General features: G+C 40.8%; 1 protein-coding gene across 1 annotated transcript in view; it reads right to left on the bottom strand.

Annotated features, from left to right (window-relative positions):
- Nucleotides 1–16,840, bottom strand: part of kdrl (kinase insert domain receptor like) — a 41,508-nt gene that overhangs the window by 7,632 nt on the left and 17,036 nt on the right. Inside the window, exons 12-26 of the mRNA XM_046405577.1 lie at nucleotides 16,476–16,584; nucleotides 15,194–15,478; nucleotides 14,768–14,914; nucleotides 13,964–14,092; nucleotides 12,726–12,832; nucleotides 12,266–12,395; nucleotides 11,561–11,665; nucleotides 9,010–9,123; nucleotides 8,713–8,801; nucleotides 8,379–8,532; nucleotides 7,469–7,566; nucleotides 6,804–6,926; nucleotides 6,345–6,456; nucleotides 2,786–2,885; nucleotides 415–520 (exon numbers count right to left, since the gene is read on the bottom strand). Coding sequence (XP_046261533.1) covers nucleotides 415–520; nucleotides 2,786–2,885; nucleotides 6,345–6,456; nucleotides 6,804–6,926; nucleotides 7,469–7,566; nucleotides 8,379–8,532; nucleotides 8,713–8,801; nucleotides 9,010–9,123; nucleotides 11,561–11,665; nucleotides 12,266–12,395; nucleotides 12,726–12,832; nucleotides 13,964–14,092; nucleotides 14,768–14,914; nucleotides 15,194–15,478; nucleotides 16,476–16,584 — 1,908 coding nt within the window. The remainder of the gene's footprint in view (nucleotides 1–414; nucleotides 521–2,785; nucleotides 2,886–6,344; nucleotides 6,457–6,803; nucleotides 6,927–7,468; nucleotides 7,567–8,378; nucleotides 8,533–8,712; nucleotides 8,802–9,009; nucleotides 9,124–11,560; nucleotides 11,666–12,265; nucleotides 12,396–12,725; nucleotides 12,833–13,963; nucleotides 14,093–14,767; nucleotides 14,915–15,193; nucleotides 15,479–16,475; nucleotides 16,585–16,840) is intronic.

Raw genomic sequence — 16,840 nt, 5'->3', positions numbered from 1 at the left:
GCGACATGCTGTAGATTTCATGTGATGTCATGTCAGGCCTTGTCTTTATCTCTAATTACTTCACTGGATAACCTACAGTTGTGTGTAGTCTTTTTTTTTTCTCGCTGTGTGCACGTACAGTCTGGACAAGAAGCTTGATCTCGTTAGTGGCTGGAAGTGGAAACATGACTATGGGCACCTTGCGGATCATGATGATTGAAAATGGTCCTGTTAGCCAGTTTCCTGTCAGCAGTGATCATCATTGCTACAGTAAGTGCCCCAATTTCCATCCACTTTCCAATGTGTTTCATTATTTCCACACCACTGTTTAAAATGAAAGTTGCACTATATATGACTTATTATGTGCTTTAAGGAGGTGATGATGAGGGCGCCAAATCCTGTCTTCATATTCACAGTCTTTACTATGTCTCATACCTGCTGCACACTGGCCTGAAGAAGGTCTCCAAGCCTTTCCACCAGCTCAGTGAAGGTCGGTCGCTCCAGTGGCTCCCCCTGCCAGCACTCCAACATGGTCTGATATCTAAGAGCAAAGAGCATCACTGAGCACAAATTGCAAGATGCAAGCCTCCAGTATACTGGATGGACACTCTTGATACTACAGCTGATGTACTGCAAACTGTCACTAAGTTTGTAAAAAGAAACCTAACTATCCTCAGGGTTGATTGTCCTTTGTCTTTTTATACTCAATACACGCATCTCTTTGCATTGAGCTGCCACATCTGGGCTGCGTCTAACATGCGTACACGCCCTGTTGTCGATTTTCAAGTGATCATGAACCACTGTGGCTGTATTGGATTTTTTCTCGATCTTCGGTGTGAAGACCAGTGAGAATACGCTGCCTCGCTCAGGTCTCTGACAAGCTGTGAACGTCTCCGCCCGTGTGGGAAGAGTCGACTCAGAGTTGTTGTGTGAGTTCCCATCACAGTGGTCTGTCTCATTTTGTGAAGGAATTTAGAAACAGAGCACCAAACCGCTGCCATTTAAATTATGTTCACAGCATGTTACTGATTGGGATTGGTTGGTGATGAATCCCTATCCTGTTTTCGTTGCAGCAGCGACCACTCACATTTTAGGACTTGGAAAAGCAGCTACTCCCAGCCCCCCATCTCCATCTGTGTTTGTGTGCAGGCCATGTAAACCTCTTTGCTTCTCTCAGTGCTGTCAGCCCCGGCTGAAAGAAACCAAGCTGCTGTGATTCCCATGTTAATGAACATATAGTATACTCCTCCAGGTGGTAGCCGTCTTAACAGTGACAGGATGTGGAGAGCATGATCGCAGCCTTTCTGCATATCATGGGGGTGGAGGTTGGGGTGGGGGTGTGTGTGTGACACATTGTATTGTATGACTTCACAATTTAAACCACATTTCCTGCCTGATCGCAATGAGAATAAATAGCCCACCCTGCATGTTTTCGGTCTTGAGGGAGTTAGATGTCTGTAAGGGGCGCTGAGATTTTTTAGAACTGAGCAACTTTGTCCGGCTGGGCTCATGTGGTAGGATGGGAAGTGAGCATCCTATTTATTGTCCTCCCACTCTCCGAGCAGCATCCCCTACATTCCTCTGCAATGCATCAGAACGGGGGATTTTAATAATAGACAACATTCCTGATGAATCACTGTTGTGGTGGCGCAAATTAATTGCTCAACGCTGCCTACAACTGCATGTGCTTTTCATCATGCATGTTATCAGTTTGGGGGGGGGGGGGGTGAGGGTCAGTACGCCAAACCTGGGCTTACACATCCATGTGATCAACTGCAGACCTCTCTGGCGGATCGGCAGAACTTACCCCACTGACTCTGAGTGCATTATTGTGCATCCCATTCAAACTGATATCAGCAGGTTTTATCTTAGTTTTAAACGAGCACCAGGCCTCACAGCCATAAGGAAGACAATATATATCCTGGCAGTTCTCTTTTCGTCAGAGGACTGCCTGAATCTTGGCACCAGAAGGTCTACAGTCTAAAACTACAGTCTAGATCAGATTTTATGTATCATTTCCAATCACTGTCTCCTTTGTAAAGCTGGTGAATTCATCAGTTAGCTTTACTTTGCACAAGCTGCTTTAAAACTCAGGATCTTTTGATATCACATCACAGCACACGTACATTATTATGCTTTCACAATGCTTTCACAGATAAGATTTGCGGACTATACAAGCCATTTTAAATTAAAGGCAGACACAATATATGCACACGTGTTGGAGTGAGACTCAGTTGCAGACTGTGATCGCTGGGTGGACTAAAGAGTCAAAGCATTCCTATTACAAAAACAGTTTGACTAGCTGCATCATTGACTGAAAGCATTTATACCAAAGAAGAGGACCCTTTGTTCTCTTGCAGATATTTATGTCCAGTCCCTAGTCAAAAAAACTCTCCAGTCTCTGGCTCTTGTCACTGGGAGAACTTGGTGCTCAGTTACATCTGCGTCACTGTCAGTCACAAAATGCTTCAGAGCTTCAAGCTCGCTGCTGCAGAGCTAATCAGTAGCTAATGTTTCCTCCTGAAACAGGGCAGGATTACTCATGATTCTTATCAGGCACCCACTGACCTGCTGGTGCAACCAGAGAGAGATGCAGATGTACATCGATATGGGAGCTTTTTACTTGCTGCCTTTGTTTTCTCAGCCTATGTTAGGACATAGGACATCTAGCAGTTTGGAGCCAGCTGGCTGGGAAAAACAAGACTTCTCTGGCTCTATGTAAGTTAGTATACAGATGTAGACATATACAATATACACTTTACTTCTACTTGTATACTACTAAAACATAGTTAAAGGAAAGTCTTACATTTCAGAGGAAGAGTATTCTGGTGCTCTCATTCTGGTCCCCTCTTTCAGCCTGCAGCAAAATTCTTCATCAATTTGGACGCCAGGGTACGGGGAGGCACCTGGGAGAGGAATGAGGGGGAGAGGTTCATTACAGAGTTATTTGTTGTGCACAAAATATAGGCCATTCACAGTCCAATTGTATGGCTTCACATGTATCTCAGCGTGATGGGACACGTGGAAGTCCTGCATGATGTATTTTGCCCTTTACATTATTATGTCCAGTTAAATGATATCAACATTGCAAAAATACACATGTAAGAATACTGACAAAGTTAGTAGTCTGTGCCCAGTCACATGATCACTACAGTAATATAATGTTAATATCTGGAAGAACTGGTATTTTAAAGGTTCCAGTGAAACATTCATTCAGCTGGGTCTGACTAAGGTAGATTTGACACTAGCACATATTGTGTGGAAAAGTGTCACCACAATGAACAAAAAAAAAAATTCCAGAAAAACAGAAGCTCACATTTTATTTTTTTTTTAATACATTCAGACTTTGACTTTGAGTGACACGTTAAAGTTTAAAAGGATTTCTGCAAAGACAACACCTGCCCAGTTTCTGTTGCATTCTTGATTCCTTCCAGGGAACATTAAACTCCCTTTACTGGTGAGTGTGGGCTGCTTTCCAGCTCCATGAAAACATCTAGCAGATTTGTTAACGAGCGCTTTGAGATTACTTAACACCTGCTGTATACACAGATGTTTACCAAACAAACTGCTAGAAAAAATGAAATATGAAGGGTTTATAACAGTATTTGGTCAGATGACGAAACTATGGTTCATTCATGACATACAGTAAAGGCGTACTGTTGTTGGAGTCATGAATCTGTCAAATGTATCACTCACCAGCCAAAACCACCATTTGTTTTATTTGCTTATGAACTGTAATATTGGCAATACTTCATGCTCAGCACCATGTGAAAACACACAGTCACACTCTAAAGCAACTTGTATCCAGTTTTGTTGGTTTTGGAAAACAAAGCTCACTCTGTGTTATTAACACAATTTCCTAAAGAATACTTTTGCTTGCTTAGATCCCCACACACAATATAAAATGCCATCAGACAAATTTATTGTGAAACCACAGACCGAGGTTGGCAAAGTGCTTGAACACCTCTAAAGAAATAAAGCTTAGGCTACCGCATGAGTACAATACACAGTCTGTCATTAGAACGCATTCAACTGTCTCTGTTCAAATGGTCCTTATTTTATTGTCATTAACCCATTTAGTACAATATTAAAAGTCCCAAATCAATTTTAACATTTGCAACATGGCATATATATGCATAGATACATACATTTTGCTTGTACATTTCTTGTAGTTTTTAGAGAAATAATTTAGTAGTAGTATCCTATGTATTCATTAAGTGCATTTTATGGTGCAGCCAAACTGGTTACAATAGTATTTTCTTGTTGTATTGTTCTGTATCGTATCTTGGATTAATATTTCATGATGAGACAGAATATTTTCTAACCTCTCTTTTCTATGTTAATCTCATCTTTTCAGACATTTGTGCTTATGTACAACTCGTGTGACAAACACCATGTAGGCCTGGTTCAACACTATACTAACAGGCTTTGGATATTTAAACTCACAGAACGGAACTGACACACTTTTGGTTCACAGAGCCATCCGAAAAACACACTTAGGTTACCCTGAAACGTTTGACCTCAAAACATGATCAGGTTGCAAAGCTCACTTCTTTGACATTTTCCTTGGCCATTTTGTATCCTTGTTTCCTGATTTATTTTTCTGAGGCCCCGCTAACACCACCCAGATGTGTAAGTGTTTCTTTAACGGAAAATGTGGTGAGAGTGACGAAGAGGGAGAAAGAAAAAGAAAGAAAGACAAAAGAAAAATACAGACGTCGGCATGCTTTACATTTAAAAGAATATGCAATTCGATACAGTTTTCTTTCAGCTGCAGTTGGTGACTGTATGGTATGGCAGCGATTCAACAGCAGCACAGTCAAAAAGTACAGCATAGCAATACATCCAACTTTGGTTGCCTGCTTTTTCACACTTGCGCTTATGTTTTCCCTGCTTCCCATGGTGACATTTAAACATACAATATTTCATGTTGAGTCTTGCTATAGAAACGCGTGGTGAGCTCTGTGTCACGGTGCACAGACAATCATGGGTCGACACACAATGCTGTCTTAAAGCCTGCAGTGGTTTCACAGCAGGGGTACACTTTTACACTGCTTGGTTACACTGAGTTTGTGTAGCCAGCTGGGAGGATAACTTAAATAGGAGGTGTTCTCTCGTTTTTAATGTCCCATGCCTGTGCTAAAAAACACAGTCTAACTTCACTGACGCCTTTTTGCACGAGTGGCATGAAAACAGTTTTCTCTCAGGCTGACAATGCTAGCCCAGGCCCTTTGTCCCAAAGGCACAATTACACAGTGGAAGAAGACAGTTATTACCCAGGGCATCTGGCGAGGGCGTATAGCCGAGGGGCACCGAGCGGGTCCACTAAGCCTTCACTGAGCATCTCTGATAACAGGGTCTCATGTTTGAGATGGCAGGCTTTATGCATGTGTGGGGACGTTAAGAATAAACACAATCGACCAGTAAATGAGAAATGAATGTCAGCATTGTCGTTTAATGAGGAAATAACAGTATTTACAGACAGGGGCATGTTAAATTCACTAGCCAAAGTGGGGCGACATTAACCTTATTGTATTTGTCCTTCTACAGTATACTGTATGACGTCAGCTTGTTCCAACATTTGCCTAATATTTGTCTTTGCAGTGCAGGTTGTAATAATAATGCCTCATATTAAGGCCCTTGTAATAAATATTAGTTAAGAGGCCATTACTAGCCTCCAAAAGATGCTTACTGACATTAGTATGTGTTAATAAAACTATGTAAGCGCTAATAATAGCATCATAAACACATTTGTTTGTATAAGACATCATGAGCACTTACAAGAAACATTTAAGAAAGAGACAATAAACTTTAATACACCAAGGTGTTTATAATGCTCTTATAAACAACTGTAAGAAAATCATAAGGTGATTCTTAAAGTTCTTAAACGAGTTTCTTTTAAGTGCTGATACTTTTCTTATAATTAACACTAAATGTGTTTATGGTGCTACTATTAACATTTACATAATCTTATTAATACACACTAATAATGATAACAATGACTTAAAAGGGCCTTATTCTTAATAATTAGCAATTACCTTATTACTTAATTAACTCTTATTACAAGCACCTTGTAGGACTGATGCACCTACAGGTTGGATGCAGATAACAGATAACATTAATTTCCAGGCCTGTTTAACAGCTGCTTGGCATTCAGCCTACCAGGACCCACCTTTGAGCTGTAGTCCTTGTATTATTTGTATTTAGTTTGTTATAGATATTTGGCTGTTTCTACAAACTGTTTTTTTTTCTTATGTCCGCACAAGTTTGAACGTGTGAGTTTTTTCATAGACAGGGTTCCTTTGCTTCCATGTACGTGCAGTAGTATGAACTATATGTGATCAATGCTGGGCTATCACACTCACCCAGAGAGAAGATCTCCCACATGAGAACACCAAAGGACCAAACGTCACTCTGAGTCGTGTAGATCTTGTCAAAAATGGCCTCAGGTGCCATCCACTTGAGTGGCAGTCTTGCCTGTACAGGTATTAAAATAAAAAAGATTTACTCTCTTATCTCACCTCTGTGGACATTTCACTAATTATACTGTCACATCTGTGATGAGCCAGTCAGTTTAACTGTGTGAGCAGTTGCTACTTTTTGATTTAGCTAAGCCTAATATAGTCAGTGGCTTTATCTGATCTTCAAACAAGTACACTGACCCCAATTGTTTTTTGAAACATTCCCAGGAACTGCTGAATTTATGCAGTTCTCCTGTTTTTGCCAAAACAGTGGAAGTTTTTGCATATTTTTCATCAATGAAAATGCTTTTGAATTTTTTCCTGTTTGACAACACATACAATTCTACGTATTGATCAACTTACGTCTCCTTTGCGCACGTAATCCGGGTCTTTGTAGATGTCTCTGGCAAGTCCAAAATCACAAATCTTCACAACATTATTCTCCGAAAGTAAGATGTTTCGTGCAGCCAGATCGCGATGGATGCACTAATGAGAAAAGGAAGGAAACGAGCAATCATTAAGTGCATCATTTACATATATAGGTTTAAGATTTCTGCATGCAACTGGCTTCACAGTGGTGCTCTATGTGCTATAATGAATGCTGCTGGCAGAGCAACACATGGTCAAGTCATCAGTGATATTAAGTAGGAAACGATGTGTTCCATATCCAGGCTAAGAAATGTTCTGTATAAGCTTATTTCAAAACAATGGCTTCATCCTCTAATCAGTCCCATCCGCTCTCCCCAAAAGTATGAATGACTTTAAAAATGAATGAGTTCTGACTACTTCCCCTCCCCTCAAAAATAGGAGAGGGGCAAGAATATACAACAAACAAATTAATGGTTGACTGAAGTGTGTCAAAGTAGAAGCAAAATGGTGTTTGCTGCACATTTATTCATTTACAGTGAAGAGGCTTTCTGCAAGAAATGCACCAAACAAGGATCCTTCAATATACTGAGTAAATCAACTTAACATGGTCTTTAAATAAAAAACAGAAAGACTCTGACATAAATCAAAAAAAGAAGTACCTTGCGTGAAGCCAAGAATTCCATGCCTTTTGCAACTTGGAAACTGTAGCAAATTAAATCTTCCAATGTCAGGACTCTCTTATATAAATCCTCAGATTCTGTAAAATAGAACACAGAGTTCAGAGTCATCAGCAGGTCCTGTTGGAGAAAAGTGTCTTCTAGCATTCTGTGCATTTTGAATAAACAAACACTCATGGGTTGAAGATTAAATGGATTATATATATTGCAATATATGAAGACAAAGGAAAATGTCCTGCAGAGGAGGAGAATCCCAGTTCCAAGCTTCTCAGATAAATCAGATAAGATCAAACAGGAACAATTCTCATAGGGAAACCATAAACGTAAAGCCTCAGACTAAAATACATCATTTTAAAAATCCATCCTGTCAAGTGTGTCTCCTCCTACACACTCTGTCTTTAAAACATCCTTTACAGAGGAAACATGAAAAGAAATGAGAATTCCCCCCATCTTTCCGACGTCAGGTGAGAGCTGGGGTTATTGGCCCAAGTGTGAGGGTTTGAGATAGGAACTCACAAGGAGTCCTTCCACTGGTCCACCTGAGTAAACAGCTTATCAAACCAGAAATAACACATCAGCGCACAACACGGCTGACGTGCCGTGCCTGAGCTGGAGCCCGAGAGCGGAGCAAGACTCAGGTCAGGACAGGAAATAAACAGACGCCTCCCCAGACTCAGTGGGGGTGACAGTGGCTCCTGCTGTAGTGATTGTACTGCTGAACAGGAGGAGGAAACGTCTCATCAGGCTCCGGCTAGAAAACAATCTGAGGGGAGCATTCGTTTCTGGGCAGGAGGGGAGGAGCAGAGGTGAGGGGAGGGTGACAGCAGGAGGGACAAACAGAAGGGGGAGGGGTGCGGGGGTTGAAAGGAAGCAAGACGTGCTTGGCCTTTACCTTCTTCCTCTTCCTCTGAATCGCAGTAGCTCTTATCTTCGATGAAGCCAGAGCTGGCTGAGCTTCCGGTGCTGGCCACGCTCTCCAGGCGACGCTTCATCAGCTCGCTCAGCTCACAGCCTGATCCCGATGACACCACCTTACCGTCCTGGCTCTGACCAGCACACATAAATCATGTTAAATGAGATGAGGTTAAATGCTGCTGCTGACATGCATGGGACTTTCCTAAAGGGATGTCAAAATGCTTCATTGCTCACATTGCTGACAAGCCTGAAGCCAGAATGATGAAAAGTGACAGTTCTGGAAAGTTTAAGTCATGCACCTTGTGACTCACCTTATAGACGATAAAATCGTCTCTCTTGCTTCTCAAGTAGTTGGATAAGTTGCCATATTTGCAGAATTCCACTATCATCATTAATGGACCTGTTAAGATGGTATAGTACTTATTATTACCCCTATAGCATGTGATAGTTCACAACAAAGAAAGGCCAAAAAGACACATGTTTGACTCTGAAGCTGAAGTTGACAAATTAACAGATAAACTAGCAATAGCTTCAGGTCTTTTTCTTACACATTGTACATTTATACCCAATCAACAGAAAGATATAACTTTATTAATAATAAAGCTAACCTCCAGGCTTCGTGCAGGCTCCTAGAAGGTTGACCACGTTCAGGTGATGGCCAATGTGGATCAGGATCTTTAACTCTGACATCAGAGCTTTCCGCTCATTTGACGTAGCACCTCCTGTAATCACGTAAGCACATGCAGAACTCGTTCAGCACCGGTTGGTGCAACATTATACGTCCTGGGATCATGCATGTTCTACTCTGTGCTCAACCCTACTCTAGCAGTGAACATCCTCCTTGTCTAAGAACATGGGGTCTCTTCAAGTTTCATCAGTTTTTGGGTATTTTTTGTCTTCAACTGTATTCAGATTTTTTTTCAATAATACAAAATTTCCAGTGGGAATCTGACTTAAAATGAATGACATTTACAGTGAAACGCTACTTAAATTATTTATTGTTTTTACTCTGGTTCCTATGTCATATGAATATGTTGACTGGTCACCAGTCAATCGTAGGGCTGACACACAAAGACAGACAACCACTCACACCTAGCAGCAATGTAGAGTAGCCAATTAACCTAATGTTAATTGGGCATGTTTTTGGGATTGTGGGAAGAAGCCAGAGTACCTGGAGAAAACCAGGGAGAGAACATGCAAACTCCACACAAAATGGCCCAGACCAGGATTCGAACCCTCTTGCCATAAGATGACAGCGCTAACCACTGCACCACCGTGCCGCCTGTCTTTGTTTCATTTCAGGGTATTTCACATTGTCTGTGCCTGACAAGAATAATTCAGTAAATCCACTACATCCAGTAAGACAACAATGCAGTATGACACAGCTTTGTGTGTAGTGGGGAAAAGGCGGCAATCCTAAGTAATGTCTCATTTCCCCTCTATTGTGAGTATGAGAAATTACCATCAACATGGAGAAACGGGGTACTCGACACGCTTCCAGTGCCCAGAGATCCTCACACTCATATATACCTCTGTTAAACAAATACTTGTAACATCCGTGGAATTTACATTTCATTTTGTTGTACTTAATTCCTGATTGCTTGTGATGTTTGACGTCTGTCATTAACCGTTTTGGCTTTTGTTGTTGTCGTATTGGTCTAACACGATGGGAATTTCAGAAAGAACAATAAACAAAACTATATTTGTTTAATAAAAAATTTTAAAAAAGTTTTAGTCTAAATTTTGTTTAAGTTACCACCTCTAAAATCTCATACGTCTCATTGCATGACAATAACATATGAAATGTTTAAGTGTGTACATATAAAATCTGAAGATCCAGTTCAGGATATTTTTTTCCACCTTGCCTTACACGTCAAGAAGTAATCCTGTCTTTGCACTTTGGAAGGTTAGAGAGAAAGCAGTAAAAAAAAAACTGGTGGCTGCATTACTGGGGAATTTCATTTTGAGATTTCATTAAATGTGATGAAATAATAATAAATATTACTCCAGGCCCAGTGATAAGAGGCAGCTTTTGATGGAGTACATTTTCAAAGATAAATGCCAACAAAATAAAATGTGAGGTGCTTACATTACATACCTGATCTTCACTTTAAATTATGAAAATCAAGATTTAAAGGTTGCTTTTTTTGTTTCTCTGACCAACCAGATATTTATGAGTTTGAAGCTTAAGCAGCCAAGGAGTCGCTCACTAAACCACAGTCAATTTGACAAGACCTGCTGCTTTCCATTAAGTTTGACCTACAACCAGCAAGAGCTAGAGTCTGTTGATCTCAGAGAGGCTGTGATTTATGTGTGACGTGATGAATGGTATGACAGGGACTACCATGTCAAAGCCAACAGCTCTACATTTCATCCTTACTGATACATCATCACCATGTCACAAAATCACTGATGGGTCTGCATTTGCTTATCTAGTAAGGCAAAAAAGCTTTTTGGAAAATTAGACGTCTTTAACACACAAAGCTGTGGTTACCGAAACAGCTAAACAGTTGTAGCCAAACCTCTTTTATACTTGTTTTTCATGTTTTCATGTTGGTCATTGTGAATACTTGGAAAGACTTTGGCATGGGATTGTAAATAATTCTTAAAAATCGCAGAGGATAGTTTCCAAATGTTCTATGAATCTCTACAATGCGTCAAATATAAACAATTTTATCGCTCATGATGTACTTGAGTCTTACACTTTGAGCGAACTTTTCTTCACCTGCAGATTCTGGACATTCTGATCCTAGCTGTCTGATCTGCATACACTCAGCCTGTTCATCAAGGACAGTCTTAGCCTTTGCCTCTAACTGCACTTTGTGAGACACAGACTTTGCATGCTTTGCTGTGAACCATACAAACATTAATCGCAGGCATATGTGGTGCTGTAGCTCATGACTCTGTGATGTGCACAAGGAATAAATCCTCTGCAGAAATGACACATGGCTGTTATTCTTCTGATACCCATACAACAGTAGATACTATCTTAATGCTGGCCAGTTTGAAAAAAGAGAAACAAAAACAAAAACAAAAACAAAAACAAAAACAAAACAAACAATAAAAAAAACAACACTTGATGCTTTGTATGTATATACAGTATATACCCATTTTCCAGTAATCAGAGTATAAAAATCTATGGAGTTTTTCACATCCCACCTTTAAGCATTTTGACAGCCACAGTCTTGCAGGTTGAGAGTTTGTCGATTCCGAAGGCAGAGGCTTCCACCACTTTTCCAAAAGCTCCGTGGCCGAGAGTTTTGCCTGGCAGAGGGAGAAGGTATTTGATAAGTGGGACGACATTAGAGCTTCCTGTCCCTCAGGGCCAAAGTCAGACTGAATTGCCTGTCAGTCAGGCAATGCCTCTGTAATTAAAACAACATGCCGGGGCTCTTATCACCAGGCAGTTTTTCTCAAAAATATAAAGTTAAAACTGGTTGAGAACCTGAGATTGCAGGTTGCTGAAGAGTGTGGCACCTATTCCATGCACCTTAATGTGGTTGTGTATCCTTACCATGAGCAACTTATTATTTTTTGTCATCTACACGCTGTCATGTGTGGTTGGACTTTCTGGCGAACAAAGTTAGCATAAAGATTTCATTTGTTGCATCATTCATCGCCACAAATCATCAAGGGTATAAAATTTTTCACAAACATTGTGAGGCGACATCAAAAGCATGACTCTGGGTGCTCTGTTGTTGTTTAACCACGATGTCAACAAATATGTGCTGAAAGTTCTGGATTTCAGCTTTCAACAAAAAAAAATCTGAATAAAACCTCAGAAAACCATATTAACCCATCTAAAGGTTAGATTTAGAGCTGGCCGAGCCACTGACCCTGTTGGTAGGACTGGATGGTGCTCACCTAGTCGCAGGCGGTCACGGGGAAACTCCCATTTGCTGCTGTCATACTGCAGAAGATCATTCTGCTCCTCGAGGGGACACTCGTCGGGATCAATGATGATAGATGGACCCATCTTATAGTGTGCTGGTTGCTGAGGGAGTTATAGGACAAATAGGAATTTCATTTTCAGCTTATGTTTAATTTCTGAATGATCAGTGGATCATGAAAATGTTAATATGGCTAAAATTCTTGTTCAAGATCAAACACGAAAAAAGTGTCTTCACTGAGCACTCTCTGTTCTCTTCTGAGGCCAAACCGTACATACAATCATGAGATTAGCACTTCCCATTTGTCAGGAAATGTGGAAATCATAAATCATAAATTTAGCCTTCCAATAAAATTTATTTCACAAGAGAAATGAGTCAGTCGCTTCCATAAAATCATCTGAGCCTCTTGTGGATTCTGTGATGTAACTCCTTACCTTCCTTAGCTTGCGGATGAAAAGGATAAGCATAAGCCAGAGGAACGTGGCTGCAGCTCCTGTGCACACCAAAATGATTACCTCAACGTTTGGCTTCCCTTCGTCCCCTGGGGAGAGAAGAACTGTTGTAAACCCCCAAACCAGTTTGCCAAAAAAAACCCAAAAAAAAATCACTGTGTGCTTTTTGTGATCTCATTAGTTGTCATTTTATATTGACAGAGATTTGCGGAAAATTGTGAACAAAAGGAAACAATCTGTTACAAATTTGAATTTCTTTTCAAGGGCCTGTTTTTCGACTGGAGATGCTAAAACTTGTAGTATTTTTTTAATTCAAAGAGAGATTGTATACAAAAAGGAAGTGGAAACACACTTTGGTGTTTATTTCTGGTTTGTTTTGAACACGCATTCTGCATTTTTTCCTATAGTGTTTTCTTCCAAACACTGTTTTTTCTAACCACCCATGCCAACACTGTGAAAACTAATATCCCCTGATTCTGCGCAAAGTTTTTCTGGCTCTTATTTCATACGATCCTTGACCAAACAGTCAAAGCAGAGCATTCATACAGCTTGTTGCTGGAATATCTTTGTGGTGAAAATGCAAGTCTAAAGTGGAACTCAAGAGAAACTCTATTCCATCTTGATTATCATCTGTTTAAGTGTTTGGACAGACAAAACTAGTTGTACAATATCTCACCTACACTGCAGTCCTCACCTTCACATGTCAGTGTGCAATTCATCTTAAATGTTAAGTACATGAGCACACACAAGTTAATAGGGAAGCCTTCTCTGCAATTATCTACGGTGTGTTTGCCGTCCCTTAGCTGTCATAGAAGTCAATCTCTTTGCACTCATTAGTAGACCTCTTAACACTTCGCCGAGGTCATGTCCTCAAGGTAAGGACCCTCAGCTGGAGCTTTGATCATAAAACCCAAGAAGGAATTCACTTGACATTCCTGCTGGCCACAGATTTTCTGCCAGGGGAGACTTTTCATACTGAAGCCAGACCAAAGCTATTTGTAGTGGTGACAAGAAAACATGAGTCCAAGGGGGCCTCTGGGACATTTTGATTGGACATGAATAAAATGCAATAATGATAAGGTTTTTTTTTTAATGTGATCTTTAGCCAGACAGACCGGAGCAAACACCACTTCACAGTGAGAAACCAATATTGTAAATGCAGCAGGTCGAGTATTGATCTTTATTGATCCTTAATGTCTTAAGGTGCAAGAATGACTTACCGAGTACAGTAACAACAGCGCTTGTTTTTACAGTACCCTCGGCGTTCTTGGCTACACACTCGTACAGACCCTCATCGTCTTTCTTCACCCTGTCGATGATCAGAACCCCGTCTTCTCCCAGTGTGATACCTGTGACACAAAAAAGTAAAAAAAGTAAAAAGTAAAAACAATTACAACACAAAGTTGAAAAATTGTGACGTTTGACACTAGGGAATGGCAGCGGTGTAAAAGCAGTTGAACTGCTGTTTTCTTCAGGCACATGAGCTTGTAAAAACTGTGACTGGAAACAAGCCACATTCTTTGGGCAAAATTTCAGTCACCATAAGCCAGAAATAATATTTTCTGCGGGAGGGTTTAGCACATTTATGTTCTCACAGTACTGGGAGTAGTGACATTATTGTGTGCATGTGAATGCAAATATGACCACTCGAATGCAACTTTGTCAACCTGTTCTAATAATGCAAACACATTCTGTGTGTTCATATGCCTTTTAAAATAATTGTATGCAAATCACTATGTAGCTTAAGAAGGGGTTTAATCTGCATCCTGAATCATGCATGTTGTTTGCTTTGGGAATACATGCCTTCTCTGAAAAAATGTTGGCCTGGCCTTTGACCTTTTGGTAGCCTGTCAGTGGATTTCAAAGGGAATGATAGCTCTATCTGCTGATTATGTAGTCTTACTAACAAAATATATTCATTCCTTTCCAGCACTTCATGCAGTTTGTGCACCAGCACTGCGCTTATGCAAAGAGTATCATTTCAAGTCATTTATTATACAAACACAGCACATAAGAATGGTTACCTGGGCCTTTTTCCACCAGAACATCATCTTTGTACCACAGGATTTCAGGACGAGGAACTCCCAGTGCAAAGCAAGCCAGCATCAGAGTGCTGCTACTGTTCACATCTTGATTTGTCAGATTTTGCCTGAGCCAGGGGCGTTTTTTTGCTGCATCAAAAAACAAAAAAACAAAAAGAAGTTTGCTTTGCAGCTGCTGTATTACGGTCACATTTACACAACAAATTGCAAGATTGCTTTTTTTGTATTCCTGTATTTCCTAAGTGCATGCCAAGCAAACACAAGACTGAATTTTTACAGAATAACCAATTTTATTCATGTACAACAGCTGACTGCTGGGTGACAGACACAATCTGTGGAAATGCTGCTGCAATCAGGAACAATTGCAAAAGAAAAGCAATCATCTTCTCATAATTTCCTCTAACTTACCGTCCAAAGTAAGTGCAGCGTTTCTAAGTTCAACCCTCTTGTGGAGCTTGTATGCTTGGCACTTGTAACCGGCAGTATTATTTCGGGAGACATTATACAGATGGAGAGAACAAGAAATGGAGTATTGGCTGAGCTGCAGACTGGACACGTTGGAAGTGACAGTTTGATTCGAAGAATCCAACCACTGTAGGTCTGTGTAGAGGTAACGAGCTGCACGACAGGTCAGAGTGATGTCATCCCCCTCAAGGGCTGCCCGAGGTTCAATGGCAATTTCCTCGGGGTTATCTAGTGTGACAAAATAGAGACCATATCATCTGTTTTACATACATGAACAGAGACACATACCTACACCTCCTGTTTTGTATGATGGCTCTGGACACAAAACTGCTCGTTGCAAGGCCAGGAATGTCAAATTTGCAGTTATTTCCTGTTTCATCACTGTTAATTGGAAGCACGTTGCCGGTGGACAGCATTGCTGATGGCTCTTCAGCACTCATCCAGTTGGACAGAATCTGAGTCTGGGCCCCAGGGGAAGCAGACTGTGCTTGTTTATTCAGATTGCTGGAAAGCATTCTGTGTTCCGTAAGAGAGGACAGCTGTTATCACAATTCTGTCCTCTTTTCCAGCAACATTCCATCATTCTCTGTCTTTCTCACCTCTGGAAGACAGCGTGATTCCTCCTGGGAATTCTGTCACTCCGAGAAACAAATTTTTGGTACTTGGTATGCCTTCAGTTATGGGTTCACCTACATTCATCCCTCTCCAAAAGAAAGCCTTCACCCTTGTGGAGCTGTGACGAACTCCATTTTTTGAGCAAACGTAATTCACTTTGTTGCAAAGTGAACCGTACTTGTGTGTAGTGACACCTCATCCCCAGTATCATTACATAACTGTCTCTATGGATATTCATTCTGGGAACATTTGGAAATGCTCAGCGGCATATATAAAAGTGAATTCTCATAGCAGAAGGTTCACTGAGGAAGAGGAATGACCTGCTGGCACTGGAGCAGGAATGCAGTTATTCATAGCTGTTTTAAACGCGTGCCATTATCGCACTCCATATGGCTTGGGACATGTTTGCCTCTCTGCCGCTCTGAAGCTGCTAAGCTACAGTGGAAGATGGTTTCAATTAATGCCCCCCTCTGGCTTCTTTATTGCACAATACAATCTGCAAATTCCTTCGCTGTACTTGCAATTCTTTACAGGGTGTGTACTGTATTTCTGGATCATGTGAAAGAATCTAGAGCATAATGCATAATATAAATGCTGACATTTCACTTACCGTCAACGTAGAAAGGGATCGTCATTGTTCTGGTGCCAATTTCATTCTGGGCTACACAGGAGTACTTTCCTGACATGCTAGCCTCTGCAATCACCAGGGTACTCACAGTCTAATTGGGATCAATAAGACAATTATTACTGTTTTTAAAGCAGAATAAAACAGGTTGAGATAAACAGCAAAATACTAAATATCACAATTCACTCCACTGTGACTTCTAGTGAGATTTATCCACAGAGTTTCAATCATCATCAGAGCAGTGAGTCCCTGTAAACAGGCAAGTGAGACGTCTGGACCAAGCCTGGTCTCCAGTTCGTCACATTAATGAAAGGATACATCTGGATTTTAAAACCCACTGAGCCTCCTAC

Source organism: Scatophagus argus, chromosome 12, assembly GCF_020382885.2.
Source record: "Scatophagus argus isolate fScaArg1 chromosome 12, fScaArg1.pri, whole genome shotgun sequence".
NCBI classification, from domain to species: domain Eukaryota; kingdom Metazoa; phylum Chordata; class Actinopteri; family Scatophagidae; genus Scatophagus; species Scatophagus argus.
Note: the sequence above shows the minus strand (reverse complement) of the source record. Positions and strands in the feature narration are given on the sequence as shown.